The sequence below is a fragment of the Odontesthes bonariensis genome, chromosome 18, assembly GCF_027942865.1.
Source record: "Odontesthes bonariensis isolate fOdoBon6 chromosome 18, fOdoBon6.hap1, whole genome shotgun sequence".
NCBI classification, from domain to species: domain Eukaryota; kingdom Metazoa; phylum Chordata; class Actinopteri; order Atheriniformes; family Atherinopsidae; genus Odontesthes; species Odontesthes bonariensis.
In genome coordinates, this window is record NC_134523.1 from 27,707,948 (window position 1) to 27,723,158 (window position 15,211).

The 15,211-nt window shown below is 41.2% G+C and overlaps 1 protein-coding gene across 2 annotated transcripts in view; it reads left to right on the forward strand.

Annotated features, from left to right (window-relative positions):
- The window catches only part of pleca (plectin a), a 183,516-nt gene that overhangs the window by 17,397 nt on the left and 150,908 nt on the right, over nucleotides 1–15,211 (forward strand). For both annotated transcript variants that reach the window (XM_075449162.1, XM_075449163.1), the window contains one exon: nucleotides 7,094–7,301. In XM_075449162.1, coding sequence (XP_075305277.1) covers nucleotides 7,094–7,301 — 208 coding nt within the window. The remainder of the gene's footprint in view (nucleotides 1–7,093; nucleotides 7,302–15,211) is intronic.

The window sequence follows — 15,211 nt, forward strand, 5'->3', positions numbered from 1 at the left end:
AGGCTCAGACAAATTTCAGTCAGTCTGGGAGCCTCTTCTGTCATACTTTAGTAATCCTCAAGAACTTCCAACACACTGATAGACTAAGCTGGAAGATGTCAGTGGTCTTTAGAGTCTTGTGGCTTGAGCCACAGACTAAGCCTGTTAAAGCTTTATTTTCTGGCCTTGTGATGAAAACAGAGATTTTCTGCTTTCATTAGCTCTTTCTCATTGGAAAAAAATGCCCCTCCAAAAATAAGTAAAAAAAAAACAACAAATACAAGACGTTTTTGCTTGAAATAAGCAAAAAAATCTGCCAATGGAACTAGTGAAAATCGGCTTGTCAAGATTTCTTGAAATAAGATGTGATATTTGGGACTTTTGAGATAAAAGTGATCTTGAAATTAGCTTAAAAACCTCTTCAAATGTAAAAAAAAAAAAGCTTGTTTCATATGAAATCCGACTCAAAACTATTTGTTTTCAAGACTTTTTCATTTAACAAGATATTCCAGATGTATCGTCTTCAAACAAGTCCCTGTATCTGGCTGAAATGGTACTTGTTAGGCAGTTGTGTCTGATATTAAGTGTAATGAGATATTTTGACTAGAAATGAGACAAATATACTTGGTGAGACTTTGATTTTTTCCAGTTAGCACACTTGGCCCAGCATGCAGAGCTCTGCAGTCATGCTATCCCTCATAGAAAATTGTAATTGATTGTAAATCTGACGTTCACAGGGCCTTAAAGTGACGGCTTTGGATGCTGCAGCGTGTTCTTACAGCGCGGCTGTAAACCTTCTGCAGGGCGCTGATGGTTCACTCACAGATGATTATGAGTGGGACATAAAAAAAAGGCTCCAACTTTGATGCTGGTTTCACTGGAGCCTGAAGGCAGCACGGAGGCCCCTCCCTCTGCTGGATGAGTGGGCTGTTTGAGCAGCTATGAATGTTTTAACGTGACTCCTTTTCAGGGGTGGGGCAGGGATTTTAAATGTGGGGGGGTTCCAGGGGGGGCACATGAGCACCACATCAAGCCCATAGACACGACGCTGAAGTTGGCATCCGATTCGCGAATTAAATGAATGGGCATAAAGGGCCATTTCACTGCATTTTTTTGCATTTTGATCGCCCTAAACTAGGTCCTGTATGGAAACTACAATAGTTAGACTGCTCAAATCTGGATGGAATTATTCTAAAGAGGCTATAGATTCATTAAAACCTTGTTTGGGATTTGTGAAACCTTTTTCTGACTTGTGTAAATGCAAAACAGGGCCATTTTACTGCTTTTTTTTTTTTTTTGCATTCTGATCACCCTAAACTAGGTCCTGTATGGAAACTACAATAAACAGACTGCTCAAATCTGGATAGATATTCTAAAGAGTTCTTTCTTCTTTCTTTTTTATTTTCAATTGGACCATCCAAAACCAGAACCTGTATGAAATATAATTAAATATGGGCTTAATTATTCAGCACGAATGTCCATTATGTTTGACCATGATTGCCTTTTGGTGCAGCGTAAGGGGGCTGAGGTGCGCTCCATTTTGTATGTTGGTGCACTACGAGGGTGGGCAAACCGTTAATATAACCCATCCATGGAGCAAACGGGTTTACTTTTGGAAAATGTGGGGGGGGGTGAAATCATCTTGCTGTAAAAGTGGGGGTGTCGAAACACCCCCATACCCCACGGGTAAGACGCCCATGCTCCTTTTCCTGCAGCCGAGTCTGCATTCCCCCCCCCCCCAAAGGTTAGTTTTATACAGTATCTAAGTGAGCTGAAACAAAGAGCAGCGAGCTGAGCGGTGCTGGTCGAACGGTGGCCAAATGCCCATGTTTCCATTTGGATCAGTCAATGAGCCGACACACAGAGTGTGTGTGAGTGTCCTACTTTCAGAGGTCATTACTTTGTCTGTTCACGTTTTCCGGAAGATTAATTTTCCATAACGGGTCACTATTTTTCATTTGCTGGTTAATTCCATAATTATTCATTTTTTATCTTTGAGAAGTTTTTTTTTATAATATGACAGTTTGCTGTAAACTAATAGAACTGGATGAAGGCTTAAATGTCTTAATCCTGCCCTCATTTCTTTATATATTTCCTGGGAAACATGTTGAAACCTGAACATAAACCCATATCTGAGGCAGAACCAGAGTTAGTTCAGTTCTGAGCAGCTTTAAAGTGAATATCTGCTCTGAGCTCCTTTCTCCTCCAACACAGCCTGAACCCTCTCAGACGAGCTTTCTGTCCTTTCTTTAACTCTGAGCTATGAAGCATTCAGGCAGGAAAAAGGCTCCTAACTCAAGGGATGAACCAGTGTTGTGTCCACACAGAACAGACAACTCAGCAAAGAAGCCATTTTAAACTGGATCTTTAGGCACTTTGTTCCCAGCAGCCTGTCACAGAGACACATCATTTGTTCCCATTTCTTTAGCTGCATGTGTGAAAAACAGCGAAGATAACACAGTCTGACAGACAGAAAACAGGATTTCTGCAGCAACAAGGTGATTCCCAAAGAGCTGTTAGCTGAAAACTTGGCATATCTCAGCATGGTGTGCTGTGTGTCCTTAAAACATTTGAGGAAACTGGACAAGTGGAGGACAGAAGAAGAAGTGTCAGGCCTAAAGAACTATCTACAGCAGATGAACAGGATCTGAAAGTGATGTCCTTAAGAAAGAGGAAAAAATCCAGCAAAGACCTGACACAGGAGCTGAGAGATGCATCTGGACCTTCAGCTGATCCATCTGCTGTTGGCCCAAGCCTCATCAGAAATGGGCTCCATGGAAGGGTGGCTGTCAGGAAGCCGTTCTTAAGGAAGGGAAACAGGGAGAAAAGGCTGAGCTGTGCCAAAGGACACAAGAAGTGGGCTGAAAATCAGTGGCAGCAGGTCTGATGGAGGGATGAATCCTCCCCAGAGCCCGGAGCTCAACATTACTGAAGCAGGGTGGGATCATGTTGGCAGAGAACGGAACAAAAGGCAGCCCACATCCAAAGAAGAGCTTTGGGATGTCCTTCAAGAAGCCTGGAGAACTATTCCTGAAGACTCCTTAAGTGGCTTAACAAAGAAAAAACACATTCCTCTGAAGATGCTCTGGTGCAACAACACTCCAGCTTCAGCTGAAACATATTTCAATTATTAAAGGAAAATCAAACTAAAGATGTTTGCAGACATTTTGACAGAAAAAATGAAGATTTTTAACAAATTTGAGCTCTAATCTTGTTATTTGAACTTTATTTCATGTATAAATCCCCATTTTTGTCTTATCTATGACTAAATTTTACTCAACTTTTTTTAAACTTCTCATTTATTTTTGTCTCGATTTGAATGGTTTTACTCATTTTGAGTTTTTTTGTGATTCAAAATCTTTTTTTTTTTGACAAACTAAATGGAAAAAAAGTACCTGAAAATTATTGAAAATGAGTGAAAAAGCATAAAAATGTCCAAAGAGAAACTCTGAAAGAGCTTCAGGAAGCTGGAGAACTGTCGATCAGGACACTTTAAAGGTTAAAGAAAGTCTGGCTGCTGGGAGGGAAACGGGAAGAAATGAGAGCCGAGTTGCAGCTTTTACTCCAAACATCACACAGTCTGGTTGTGATTTTGCACAGTGTTAATCCAGAGTCTGCAGCCGTGTCGTTGCTACTCTCGGGACTTTGGTCGTGTCTGTGTTCAGCCAATCAGAGAGGCCGAGGCGCTGCAGCCAGCGCCCCGCACGGAGCATCCTGCTGATGACTCAGCTGAAATGAAGATGGGAGTATGGTGGTGTTGTTCAGTGCGTCTCTCCTCCCAGCAGCCTTCTGAATAAATCTGGCCTGTAGTGTCTCTGGTGAAAGGTACTCCTCCTCCTCTGTGGGCTGCAGCTCTGAGCTTCTCGGTTTGGCAGCTGCACATGAGGTCTAAATATAGATGTTGTAAAACAGGGCCGGGCAGCCGGCCTCTGTTTTTCCATGTCATGATATGCAGCAGTCTTTGGTCATTAGTCTGTTACCTTTACACCCCCTGAGCAGCAAGTTGACCCCTTTCTATCTTTTATTTGTACATATGTAAAGAATTTCCCTGTAAAATAACAGTAAAATACCGGCACACTGGAAAAAAAATGCCCCTCCAAAAATAAGTAAGAAAAACAACAAATAAAAGACGTTTTTGCTTGAAATAAGCAAAAAAATCTGCCAATGGAACTAGTGAAAATCGGCTTGTCAAGATTTCTTGAAATAAAATGTGATATTTGTCACTTTTGAGTTAAGTGATCTTGAAATTAGCTTAAAAACCTCTTCAAATGTAAAAAAAAAAAAAAAAGCTTGTTTCATATGAAATATGACTCAAAACAAGATGTTTTCAAGACTTTTTCATTTAACAAGATATTCCAGATGTATTGTCTTTAAACAAGTCCCTATATCTGGCTGAAATGGTACTTGTTAGGCAGTTGTGTCTTATATTAAGTGTAATGAGATATTTTTACTAGAAATGAGACAAATATACTTGGTAAGACAGATTTTTTTCCAGTGCAGCAGGGACGCCAGTATTTTACTGTTATTTTACAGTGCAACTACTGTTATTTATTTTAACAGTATATTACCGTTTTGTGGATTACAGTATATGACCGTAGAATAATGGTAGGTGTTGTAGTTATTTTACAGTGCAACTACTGTTATTTATCAAACAGTATATTACCGTTTTTTTGGATTACAGTACATGACAGTAGGATAACTGTGTTTTAGTCATTTAACAGCGCATCTACCGTAATTTATTTAACAGTATAATAATGTATTTTGGATTTGGACATCAATTCATTACAAATACTGTTTGTTGCTGTTAAATTACAGTTATCTACTGGTTTTGTTAAATGACTGATTTAACTGTTAATTTACACGTGAGGGATGAATATTCAACAGTATTTTACAATTATTGTAAAAGTATTTTTACAATATTTAAAATGTTTTACAGTATTTTTACATTATTTTACAATTATTGTAAAATTATTGTACAATTTTTGTAAATTGTAAAAATATTTACAAATTATTATATATTATTGTAAAATACAGTCGGATACTGTTGTAAATCCACCATAAATATACAGCAATTCGTTACAGTGTAGATTTGAGGAATTTTTCCAACTCTTTATTCTTATTACTGACTGACAACCCACTCAGTGTGCATGGTGTGTGGTAAACATGCTTTACTTAAAGCCAGATCCAGATGTTTTCTGTGGACGGAGGCGTGACACCTGCTCACCTGCCGGGGAGCCTGTCTCTTTAAGAGAGTGTTGCATCATTGGCTTTTGTTCTGCTCCCGCAGCTTCACTCCTAACCTCACGGTCGTAAGAGAGAACGAGTGTTGAAGCAGATTTTGATCCTCTCATCTCACAGCTTCACAGCAGCCTGAGCCCTCGTTGTTTTCCTCCAGGGAAACTTCTCAGAGTGTGATGGAGGAGCAGAGCGTTTGGATTCGTGCACACATGAGCTCTCCAGCAGAAAGAACCATTTCAAATGTTCCACACAAGTTTCTTGCACAGCAAACAAGGTCCTAAAGCAACCTATTTACAAGATTTAACATTAAAAACCAAACGTAATGAATAGGGCTGGACGAGTTAACTCGTTATTTATTTAACGTCGATAAATATTTTATCGCTTATTAACGCAGGCTTTATTTATTTATTTAATTAAAAATGTTTAAAAAATTTTGGGGGGGACTTTTGTGCCTTTAATGGATAGGTAAGTTCAGAGAGACAGGAAGCAGGGACAGAGAGAGGGGGAACAACACGCAGCACAGGGCCTTCTGATGCGGGACTCGAACCAGCTGCAGGGAGGACTATAGCCTCTGTACACCCTGTTTTATTATTTATTTTATTATTGTAAAAGTCTGTTGCTCACAGGCTTTTATTTTGTAAAAGTCTGCTGCTGTCTGCTGTGGAACCGGAAAAGAAAGTAATCGGCAGATCCACCAAACATGGAGAAGGGTACGGAACTTTTACTCGGCCATTTTCATTTTAAAGTTCTTCCAGACGGCGGAGTCGACAGAACCAAAGTCATCTGTAAACTCTGCCAAGTTGAATTGTCTTCTCAGCGTAGTAGTTCCAGTCTAAAATATCACTTAAAGGCAAAACACACAACTGATAGCAGCAAGTCATTCAAGGAAACAGACAGTGGAGCGAGGCTTCTACATAAAAACTACAGAAAGATGCTGATGTTAAAAGTGTGTTTGCACAACAAATGTTATGGCACTTTCATTCATATGGCAGCACATTTAAAATAAAACTAAATGCTAAAAGCTATACGCTACTTTTGGATTCATTTTTGGATTTTGCGTACAAATGCGATTAATCGTGATTAATCAGGGAAATCATGTGATTAATTAGATTAAAGATTTTAATCGTTGCCCAGCCCTAATAATGAAACAAAATCTTTGTGTGGACCCATTTGGCTTTTTAGAAATCCTTTCACACTGATAGGTTTTGTCCAACAAATGCTGTAAATGATTAATCAGTCGATGATTTCTGATGGATCAGGAGTTTGGAGAGTTTTTTTTAATCTGGCCGGAGATGGAGATGGTGAGCTCACTGCAGTAAAGTCGAGCAGTGAAGACAAAGACCTTTTAATGTCCTGAAAGCAAGAACTGAAGGTGTTTTATTTCTTTTTCCTGTAACTAAAGCTGTTAAAATCCCTGATGTCAGTGGTTAGCTGTGAGAGAAGAATCCTTTGTTTCAGTTTACTGTAGCTTTGGGTTAAATGGAGCATATCTGTTAGAGATTCCCTAGTAATGGCTGTTATTTGGTGGGTTTTTTAGGTTTTGGGTCACTTTTTGTTAGAAAAACACAGTAATATCAGAACATCTTCAGTTTTGGTAAATTTGATACTTTTCTAGTTCAGTTTTGTTTGGAAAAGTTGGGACAAAAACACCAAAACAGCGTTTTTTTCACTGTTTCTCATCATTATCTGCTAGAGGGCCCTCATGTTTCAGGAAGGCATTAATGTTTGTTACGTCTTTCAGGGACTGGATGTTCTCTGTATCGATAATCAGCCTGAATGATATTCAAAATGTTTCAGTTTAAGTCAAACAAGACGTTGTAGTTAACTATAACCGCGTTCATATCCTGCTGAGAGGTGTCATCCTTTGTGCACCCAGGCTATGGAGGAGGCGAAGCCCAAGAGGAGGCCTCTGGTCCGGGCTGCGTCTGAGGAGAGCTCCAGCGACCTGAGCGCCATCGGCTGCTCTCCGTCCCCCGGAGACACGCTGCCCTGGAACCTGCCCAAACACCATCGCATCAAGCGCTCCAAGTCCGCCTCGGGAGACGTTCTGGATGCAGCAGAGCGGGCCGTCATCCGCATTGCAGGTAAGAGTCGGACCTATAAACTCCTTTTATGTATCTCCCTGCGGTAGCTTTCGCTCACCAGGATGCTCTCCTCCCTCGGCTTGTGGAGCCGTGTGTGTTTGCAGCCTGAGATCCTGTTTTATTACAAACCTGGCAACCTGTCTGCAGACCTGCTTTGATCACACTCACCTGTGTGTGTTACTGCATTCGGGGGCTCGCTGTTCTGTCTGTGTTTGTTTGTCGTGTAGTTTTCCCCGTGCTGCTGAACGGGCTGAATGTTGAGTCTCAGGTTGCTGCATCTGTGCGCCGTGTGGCGGAGACATTTTCGTCCCTGGGATCGATCTGATTGGGTGGGGTACTGCAGTGGGACTGTGCGACTCTGAGTGTCTCTGCAGAGGTTATTGGTGTGCTCGACTGAAACGTCCTCGGACACGAGCGGGATATCAGGACCTGTTGGAACACATTAGATGAGTGGGACTGTTTGCATCCCGGCCATGACGTCACTGACTCGCTTCTTTAGCCCCATGAGACGCTCAAGGCTGCAGCTGCGGCTCTGGAGACGCCACAGTGTGTTATCAAGCTGCAGACTGTGGTCGATAAGACTCTGTCAAGGCTTCTGGAGCTTCCTCGGGTCTTTATTATCCAAACAACAGACAATCTGAACACGACTGTGGCTCCGATGATTTTAAAAAAAGGCCAAAGGTGGCTGGTTTCCAACTGTTTGGAGAGACTCGTGTTGTGTTGAATGTTTCCAGATTTAATCTGAACTCTGGAAAAAATGCCCCTCCAAAAATAAGTAAAAAAATACATAAAAGACGTTTTTGCTTGAAATAAGCAAAACAATCTGCCAATGGAACTAGTGAAAATCGGCTTGTCAAGATTTCTTGAAATAAAATGTGATATTTAGGACTTTTGAGATAAAAGTGATCTTGAAATTAGCTTAAAAACCTCTTCAAATGTCAAAAAAAGCTTGTTTCATATGATATGTGACTCAAAACAATTTGTTTTCAAGACTTTTTCATTTAACAAGATATTCCAGATGTATTGTCTTCAAACAAGTCCCTATATCTGGCTGAAATGGTACTTGTTAGGCAGTTGTGTCTTATATTAAGTGTAATGAGATATTTGGACTAGAAATGAGACATATACTTGGTAAGACTTTGTTTTTTTCCAGTGAAGGTTGTTTCCCTGCACCAAACAGTCTGCTTTTTTACACTTAACCGCTGTCCTCACTGTTACTTTTATCTCATTTTGAGTTGAACATACTTCCTTAGCATACGTTTATCCCAAGGTTAAACTCAAAGCCACTTCAGATGATGCTTAAAAGTGCCTCAAAGAAATGTTTAGCAGGTTTTGTCAGAGGAATGAAGTGCAGATCTATGGGATAACTTCACTTTTCTGTCTTTACTGTGCCCGGTACAAAAAGAACTGAGAAAAAACACGATAAATAAGTGAAATACAGTATATAGATATCAATCACAAATCCTGAAATAACCTCAAAATCCAAGAAAAATAACCGAAGAAAGCTGAAAAAAATAAATAAAGCCTACTCTATGGAGCATAAAAACAGATTCCTGCACTTGTGCTACCAACAGGGCTCAGACTGCACTGGAAAAAAACAAAGTCTTACCAGGTATATTTGTCTCATTGAGAATCTCATTACTCTTGATATATGACACAGCTGCCTAACAAGCACCATTTCAGCCAGATACAGGGACTTGTTTGAAGACAATACATCTGGAATATCTTGTTAAATGAAAAAGTCTTGAAAACAAATTGTTTTGAGTCACATATCATATGAAACAAGCTTTTTTTTTTACATTTGAAGAGGTTTTTAAGCTACTTTCAAGATCACTTTTATTCGTGGCTAATAGCAACATATTAGAAAGAGGCTAACAGATAGCCTATAGCCTACGTCACTGATAGAAATCTGCATCCCTTTATCTTTGGCCCATTTCTCCTCTTCTTCTCTTTCTAAACTGGGCACCTGATGGCTTCTTTGGTCTTTCACCATGATGATGATCCATGATGACTCCACATTATTACCTTTATTTCAGACTTATTTGCATAATAACTCTCTCCTCTCGGGCTGAACCATCCGACTGATTAAACTCTGCTGCACCTGCAGCCGTTTTCCTCTCAGTTGGTTTAATCTTTCATTTCAAATCACCTGGATTCTGACGTGATGATGCAGCAGAATTCAACAGCACTGAGGCAGATTGAAGAAGACAAGTGTTACTTCACATGAGTGCAGAAGAGAAATCAGCCTCTAACCCGTACACCAGGGCAGCGTGCACACATACACGTGCACATATGCATGCCGGTCACTAGAGGACAGCATCTAAAGATGAAATCTTCATCTTTCTGACTCTCTGATCCTTCAGCTGCTGTTTTCATTCATGCTTTTTTTTCTGCATGTTCAGACAAAAGCAGAATAAAACCTTCCTGTCGCCGTCACACGTTGTTCTGAACCGACAGACGGCAAAACTGAGAAGGATGCGTCTCCCTGGATGCTGCTGATATGTGATCAGATGGAAAATGAACTTTATTTCAGACCAACCTGTATCTTCCCGCAGTTTTTACTGGAGACTGCTCTCCCCAAAGCAATAACAACCTGTAATTAGGGTTAAAGGAATTATGCTAAATCTTGTGGCTGTGAGAGCAAATGTGTGAAACCAAACTGGTGCCACTAACAGGGTCTCCATTACTGTGACGGAGCGGCTGAACAACCCAAACTCCAGAAGTTTGGGACGCTGCGTAACACGTAAATCTCACAGAATGATCATTTAATCACATTAAAACACAGAAAATGGTGAAAAAAACTTTCAAATGTTGAAAGTGAGACGCAGAAAGTGAGCCAAACGTCTCATAAAAGTTGGGACAGCTCCCTGTTTCCCACTGTGCAGCGTCCCCCTCTTCTTTTTTTGGGGGGGGGGGCTTTTATGGCTTTCCAAGCCTCTGCAGCAGCCACCTTCAGCTCCTGCTTATTCTGGCGGTTTGTCCCTTTAAATCTCTTCTTCAGCACTTAGAAATCTGGCTCAGTTGGATTTAAATACTCACTTTTCCATCCTTTTGTTTTGCCATTACAAGAGATTTTTGAGAGACTTTTAGATGTGTTGCTGCCATCAAATTAAAAAAACTAGTAAAATTATCTAATTTTCAGCTTCTGTGTGACATTTTAATCCTTTTTTTTTTCCATCTTAAAGTATTCATCTTCGGGCTGTTACATTCACACGCTCACAGCTAAACCCTGTGGATATTGAATCTTTTTACATCCGTTTTTTAATTTCTCTTTGATGTTTTCTTAAAAATTTAACGCTTCTAATGACGTTTCTCTCTCAACAAATCAACAAAACGGTTGCCATAGTGACGTCCTTTCAGCCCCTCATCAGCATTCAGCCCGTATAAAAGCAACCTGGAAAAAGGTCCGAGCACTTTTCAGAGAAAACGCAGCCCAACGGGCAGCGAGAGGCCAGCTGCAGGCTGCATCCTTCCTCACATGAGCCGCTGTTTTTCTTTTCTTCAGCTTGCTGTGTGGGAGAGACGTTTGGCGCTGAAGTTAGCTAACCGAGCCAAAGCCAGAGACCAAAGGGAAGGTTTCTCTCTGAGAGCAGAGGTCAGAGGTCAGGGCAGCGAGAACAGTTGCTTTTACATTACTGTGGCGTACAAACGGAACATTTGTCCTGAAACTTTAGAGTCTGTTGTTCAGTATGATGGGACAGAATAAAGAGAGGACATCAAACTTATTTATGTTTGGGACTGGGCTGATGTGGCGGTTTGAGTTGCTCTTCTATACAAATTAAACCCAAAAAAAACAAAAATAATAAATTATATTTGCACTGCTCTGAGTTTTTATGAGTTATAACTCATATACTTTGAGTTTCTGACTTTAAACTGTTGAATCCTCCAGAACTAACGTATCTGAGCTGTTAAAGTTATTCTTTTGATCGCTAATATTTCCCCTGAAAGTGTTTGGACCCTTCTTTTATTTACATTTAGAAGACTTGAATGAGCAAAGATGAATGTTGAACCATGTTTCCAAGAAGTCGTGGGAATGAAAACATCACCAGAGACTGAGATAAGATATAAAATATTCCCTGAAATCAAAGTCATCCCTAAATAAGGGCTAAATATTCCTCCTGTGGATGTGCACCATAGTTATTTACGGCGTTCCAGTTATGTGCTCGTTGACTATAGAGCGAGTTGTAGTTGTAGTTCCGTCAGAAGCATCAGCTCAGATCTGCTTCACCAAAGAACAGCACTGGAAAAAATCTAAATCTTAACAAGTATATTTGTCTCATTGAGTATCTCATTACACTTAATATAAGACACAACTGCCTAACAAGTACTATTTCAGCCAGATATAGGGACTTGTTTTAAGACAATACATCTGGAATATCTTGTTAAGTGAACAAGTCTTGAAAACAAATTGTTTTGAGTCATATTTCATATGAAACAAGCTTTTTTTTTTCCATTTGAAGAGGTTTTTAAGCTAATTTCAAGATCACTTTTATCTCAAAAATCCTAAATATCACATATTTATAAGCCGATTTTCACTAGTTCCATTGGTAGATGTTTTTGCTTATTTCAAGCAAAAACGTCTTTTATTTGTTGTTTTTTTTACTTATTTTTGGAGGGGCATTTTTTCCAGTGAGAAATAGTTCAATCACATTTAACAGGTGATAAAGCCCCCATTCAGTGGATGTAGTCTCTGTTTGGTGCGTTTTAACTCACGGTGTTAGGTTTAGGCATTAAAAGAACGCAGTTAAAGTTAGGAAAACGTCACGGCTGCTGAGTTTAAACGCAGGAAACGTGTCAGACGCACGAACCAGACATCCGACTGGAATACATTTGTGTTAAAAAGGCACTAAAACGAGTTTTTAAAGACTGAATTCTTGGCTTCTGATTGTTGAAGTTGCTGCTTTAAGCTGATTTTTGTTTGCATCTGGAGGAAAGTAAACAGCTGGTGAATTCTTTGGCATCTGAGCACCAAGGATCACTGAGTCCCATACCTACGGTGCGCCACTCAAAATGTGACAAAGCCAGGTTTGTGTTTTCCTGTCGCTGCGACTGGACGTCTGCAGGAAGCTTAAAGACAGGAGAACACCTCTGGCTCGGCTTAGCTCTCATCCAGGGATCGTTCGCTTTACTTTCTGCTCATCAAAAAGTCACCAGGAGCAGAGATGAGTCTGACAGTCTGCGGCTTTTAATGCGATCTCTGTGCCAGCGCTGAAGTATCTGATGTACCTCACCCACCACAGGAATGTGAGCGGCAGTATTTGAACACAGGTGTTGGTCCTCAAACAGCTGCTTTATGTTTATTTCACTGAAAACTTCTGATTCGACGACAGTTGTTGCTGGAAGTCATTACAGCTCAGCTCAGCTCAGCTCACGGCCATCACTGCCGGGACGTTTCTGGAGCTTTCAGGTCGTCACTCACCGGCTGCACTTCATCTGGTGCCTTTCACGTGCACTTCATCTGGTGCCTTTCACGTGCACTTTTTCATCTGGTGCCTTTCACGTGCACTTCATCTGGTGCATTTCACGTGCGCTTCTTCATCTGGAGCCTTTCACATGCACTTTTTCATCTGGAGCCTTTCACGTGCACTTCTGGTGCCTTTCACGTGCACTTTTTCATCTGGACCCTTTCACGTGCACTTTATCATCTGGTGCCTTTCATGTGCACTTCTTCATCTGGAGCCTTTCACATGCACTTTTTCATCTGGAGCCTTTCACGTGCACTTCTGGTGCCTTTCACGTGCACTTTTTCATCTGGACCCTTTCACGTGCACTTTATCATCTGGTGCCTTTCATGTGCACTTCTTCATCTGGAGCCTTTCACGTGCACTTTTTCATCTGGAGCCTTTCATGTGCACTTCTTCATCTGGAGCCTTTCACGTGCACTTTTTCATCTGGACCCTTTCACGTGCACTTCATCTGGTGCCTTTCACGTGCACTTTATCTGGTTCATTTCACATGCGCTTCTTCATCTGGAGCCTTTCAGGTGCACTTCTTCATCTGGAGCCTTTCACGTGCACTTTTTCATCTGGAGCCTTTCACGTGCACTTCTGGTGCCTTTCACGTGCACTTTTTCATCTGGACCCTTTCACGTGCACTTCTGGTGCCTTTCACGTGCACTTTTTCATCTGGTGCCTTTCACGTGCACTTCTTCATCTGTAGCCTTTCACGTGCACTTTATCTGGAGCCTTTCACGTGGTCTTTTTCATCTGGAGCCTTTCACGTGCACTTTATCTGGTGCCTTTCACGTGCACTTTTTCATCTGGACCCTTTCACGTGCACTTCATCTGGTGCCTTTCAGGTGCACTTTTTCATCTGGAGCCTTTCACGTGCACTTTATCTGGTGCCTTTCACGTGCACTTTTTCATCTAGACCCTTTCACGTGCACTTCATCTGGTGCCTTTCACGTGCACTTCTTCATCTGGAGCCTTTCACGTGCACTTTTTCATCTGGTGCCTTTCATGTACACTTTTTCATTTGGTGTCTTTTACGTGCACTTTTTCATTTGGAGACTTTCACGTGCACTTTTTCATTTGGTGTCTTTTACGTGCACTTTTTCATCTGGAGACTTTCACGTGCACTTTTTCATCTGGTGCCTTTCACGTGCACTTCTGCATCTGGTGCCTTTCACGTGCACATCTGCATCTAGTGCCTTTCATGTGCACTTCTTCATCTGGAGCCTTTCACGTGCACTTCTTCATCGGGAGCCTTTCACGTGCACTGGATCTGGAGCCTTTCACGTGCACTTTTTCATCTGGAGCCTTTCACTTGCACTGCATCTGGTGCCTTTCACGTGCACTTTTTCATCTGGTGCTTTTCACGTGCACTTTTTCATTTGGTGCCTTTCACGTGCACTTTTTCAGCTGGAGCCTTATACGTACACTTTTTCATCTGGTGCCTTTCACGTGCACTTTGTCATCTGGTGCCTTTCATGTGCACTTTTTCATCTGGAGCCTTTCACGTGCACTTTTTCATCTGGTGCCTTTCACGTGCACTTTTTCATCTGGTGCCTTTCACGTGCACTTCTGGTGCCTTTCACGTTCACTTTTTCATCTGGAGCCTTTCACGTGCACTTCTGGTGCCTTTCACGTGCACTTTTTCATCTGGAGCCTTTCACGTGCACTTCATCTGGTGCATTTCACGTGCAGCTCCATAAATCCTCGCTTGAGTCACTCAGAGTGTAGAAATGTTTCACATTTTCCTGTCAGTCTGAATTTCACAATCTGTGGTTTCGTGTTGGTGAAACTCTGCGAATTCTCCTGATAGCTGAGCAAACACAAACTCCCGGCCGTATAAGTGATAACACACACTCACATGTTCAGGCAGCTGGATACCTGCCACATTCTGCAGAGCCTCAGTCATGCAACTGGCCAAATGTTGGTTGTAGATGAGGAGTGCAAAAAGCTGATGTTCAGAGTGGAACGGATAGAATAATGCACACGATCACGCATCACTGCCATGGCTGAGTTGGCACATCTGGCGTGAGATGCAGTAACAAGTCGGGCTCATAAACAACAAATTAGGGACGGTTTCTGTAGGTATTTGGTCATTTTTATGTCATCAGTCACATTTTCACATTCAAAATGCAGGTTCAACAGTAACTTGGTTAGATTTAAGTAAAGTATGTGAGATTTGAGGGGATGAATGAGAGAAATTGAGATTGAAATGATGACTGTGAGCATTTGGGGATGTATGGTAGGCAACGCAGTCGCCTACCATACATCTTTAGTGAAATTATCCCGTTAATTACCTCACGTTAGCCTCCTTGAATCCATTCCATTTTTAACATCAACATCCACATTTCATGCAAACCAAATGTAAAAATAACGATGTCTAAGAGTATACTTCTGATAGCTAATGCTTGAAAATGTAAAAAAAAAAACGTTTGAAATGCTGTTATTTCATCAACTTAC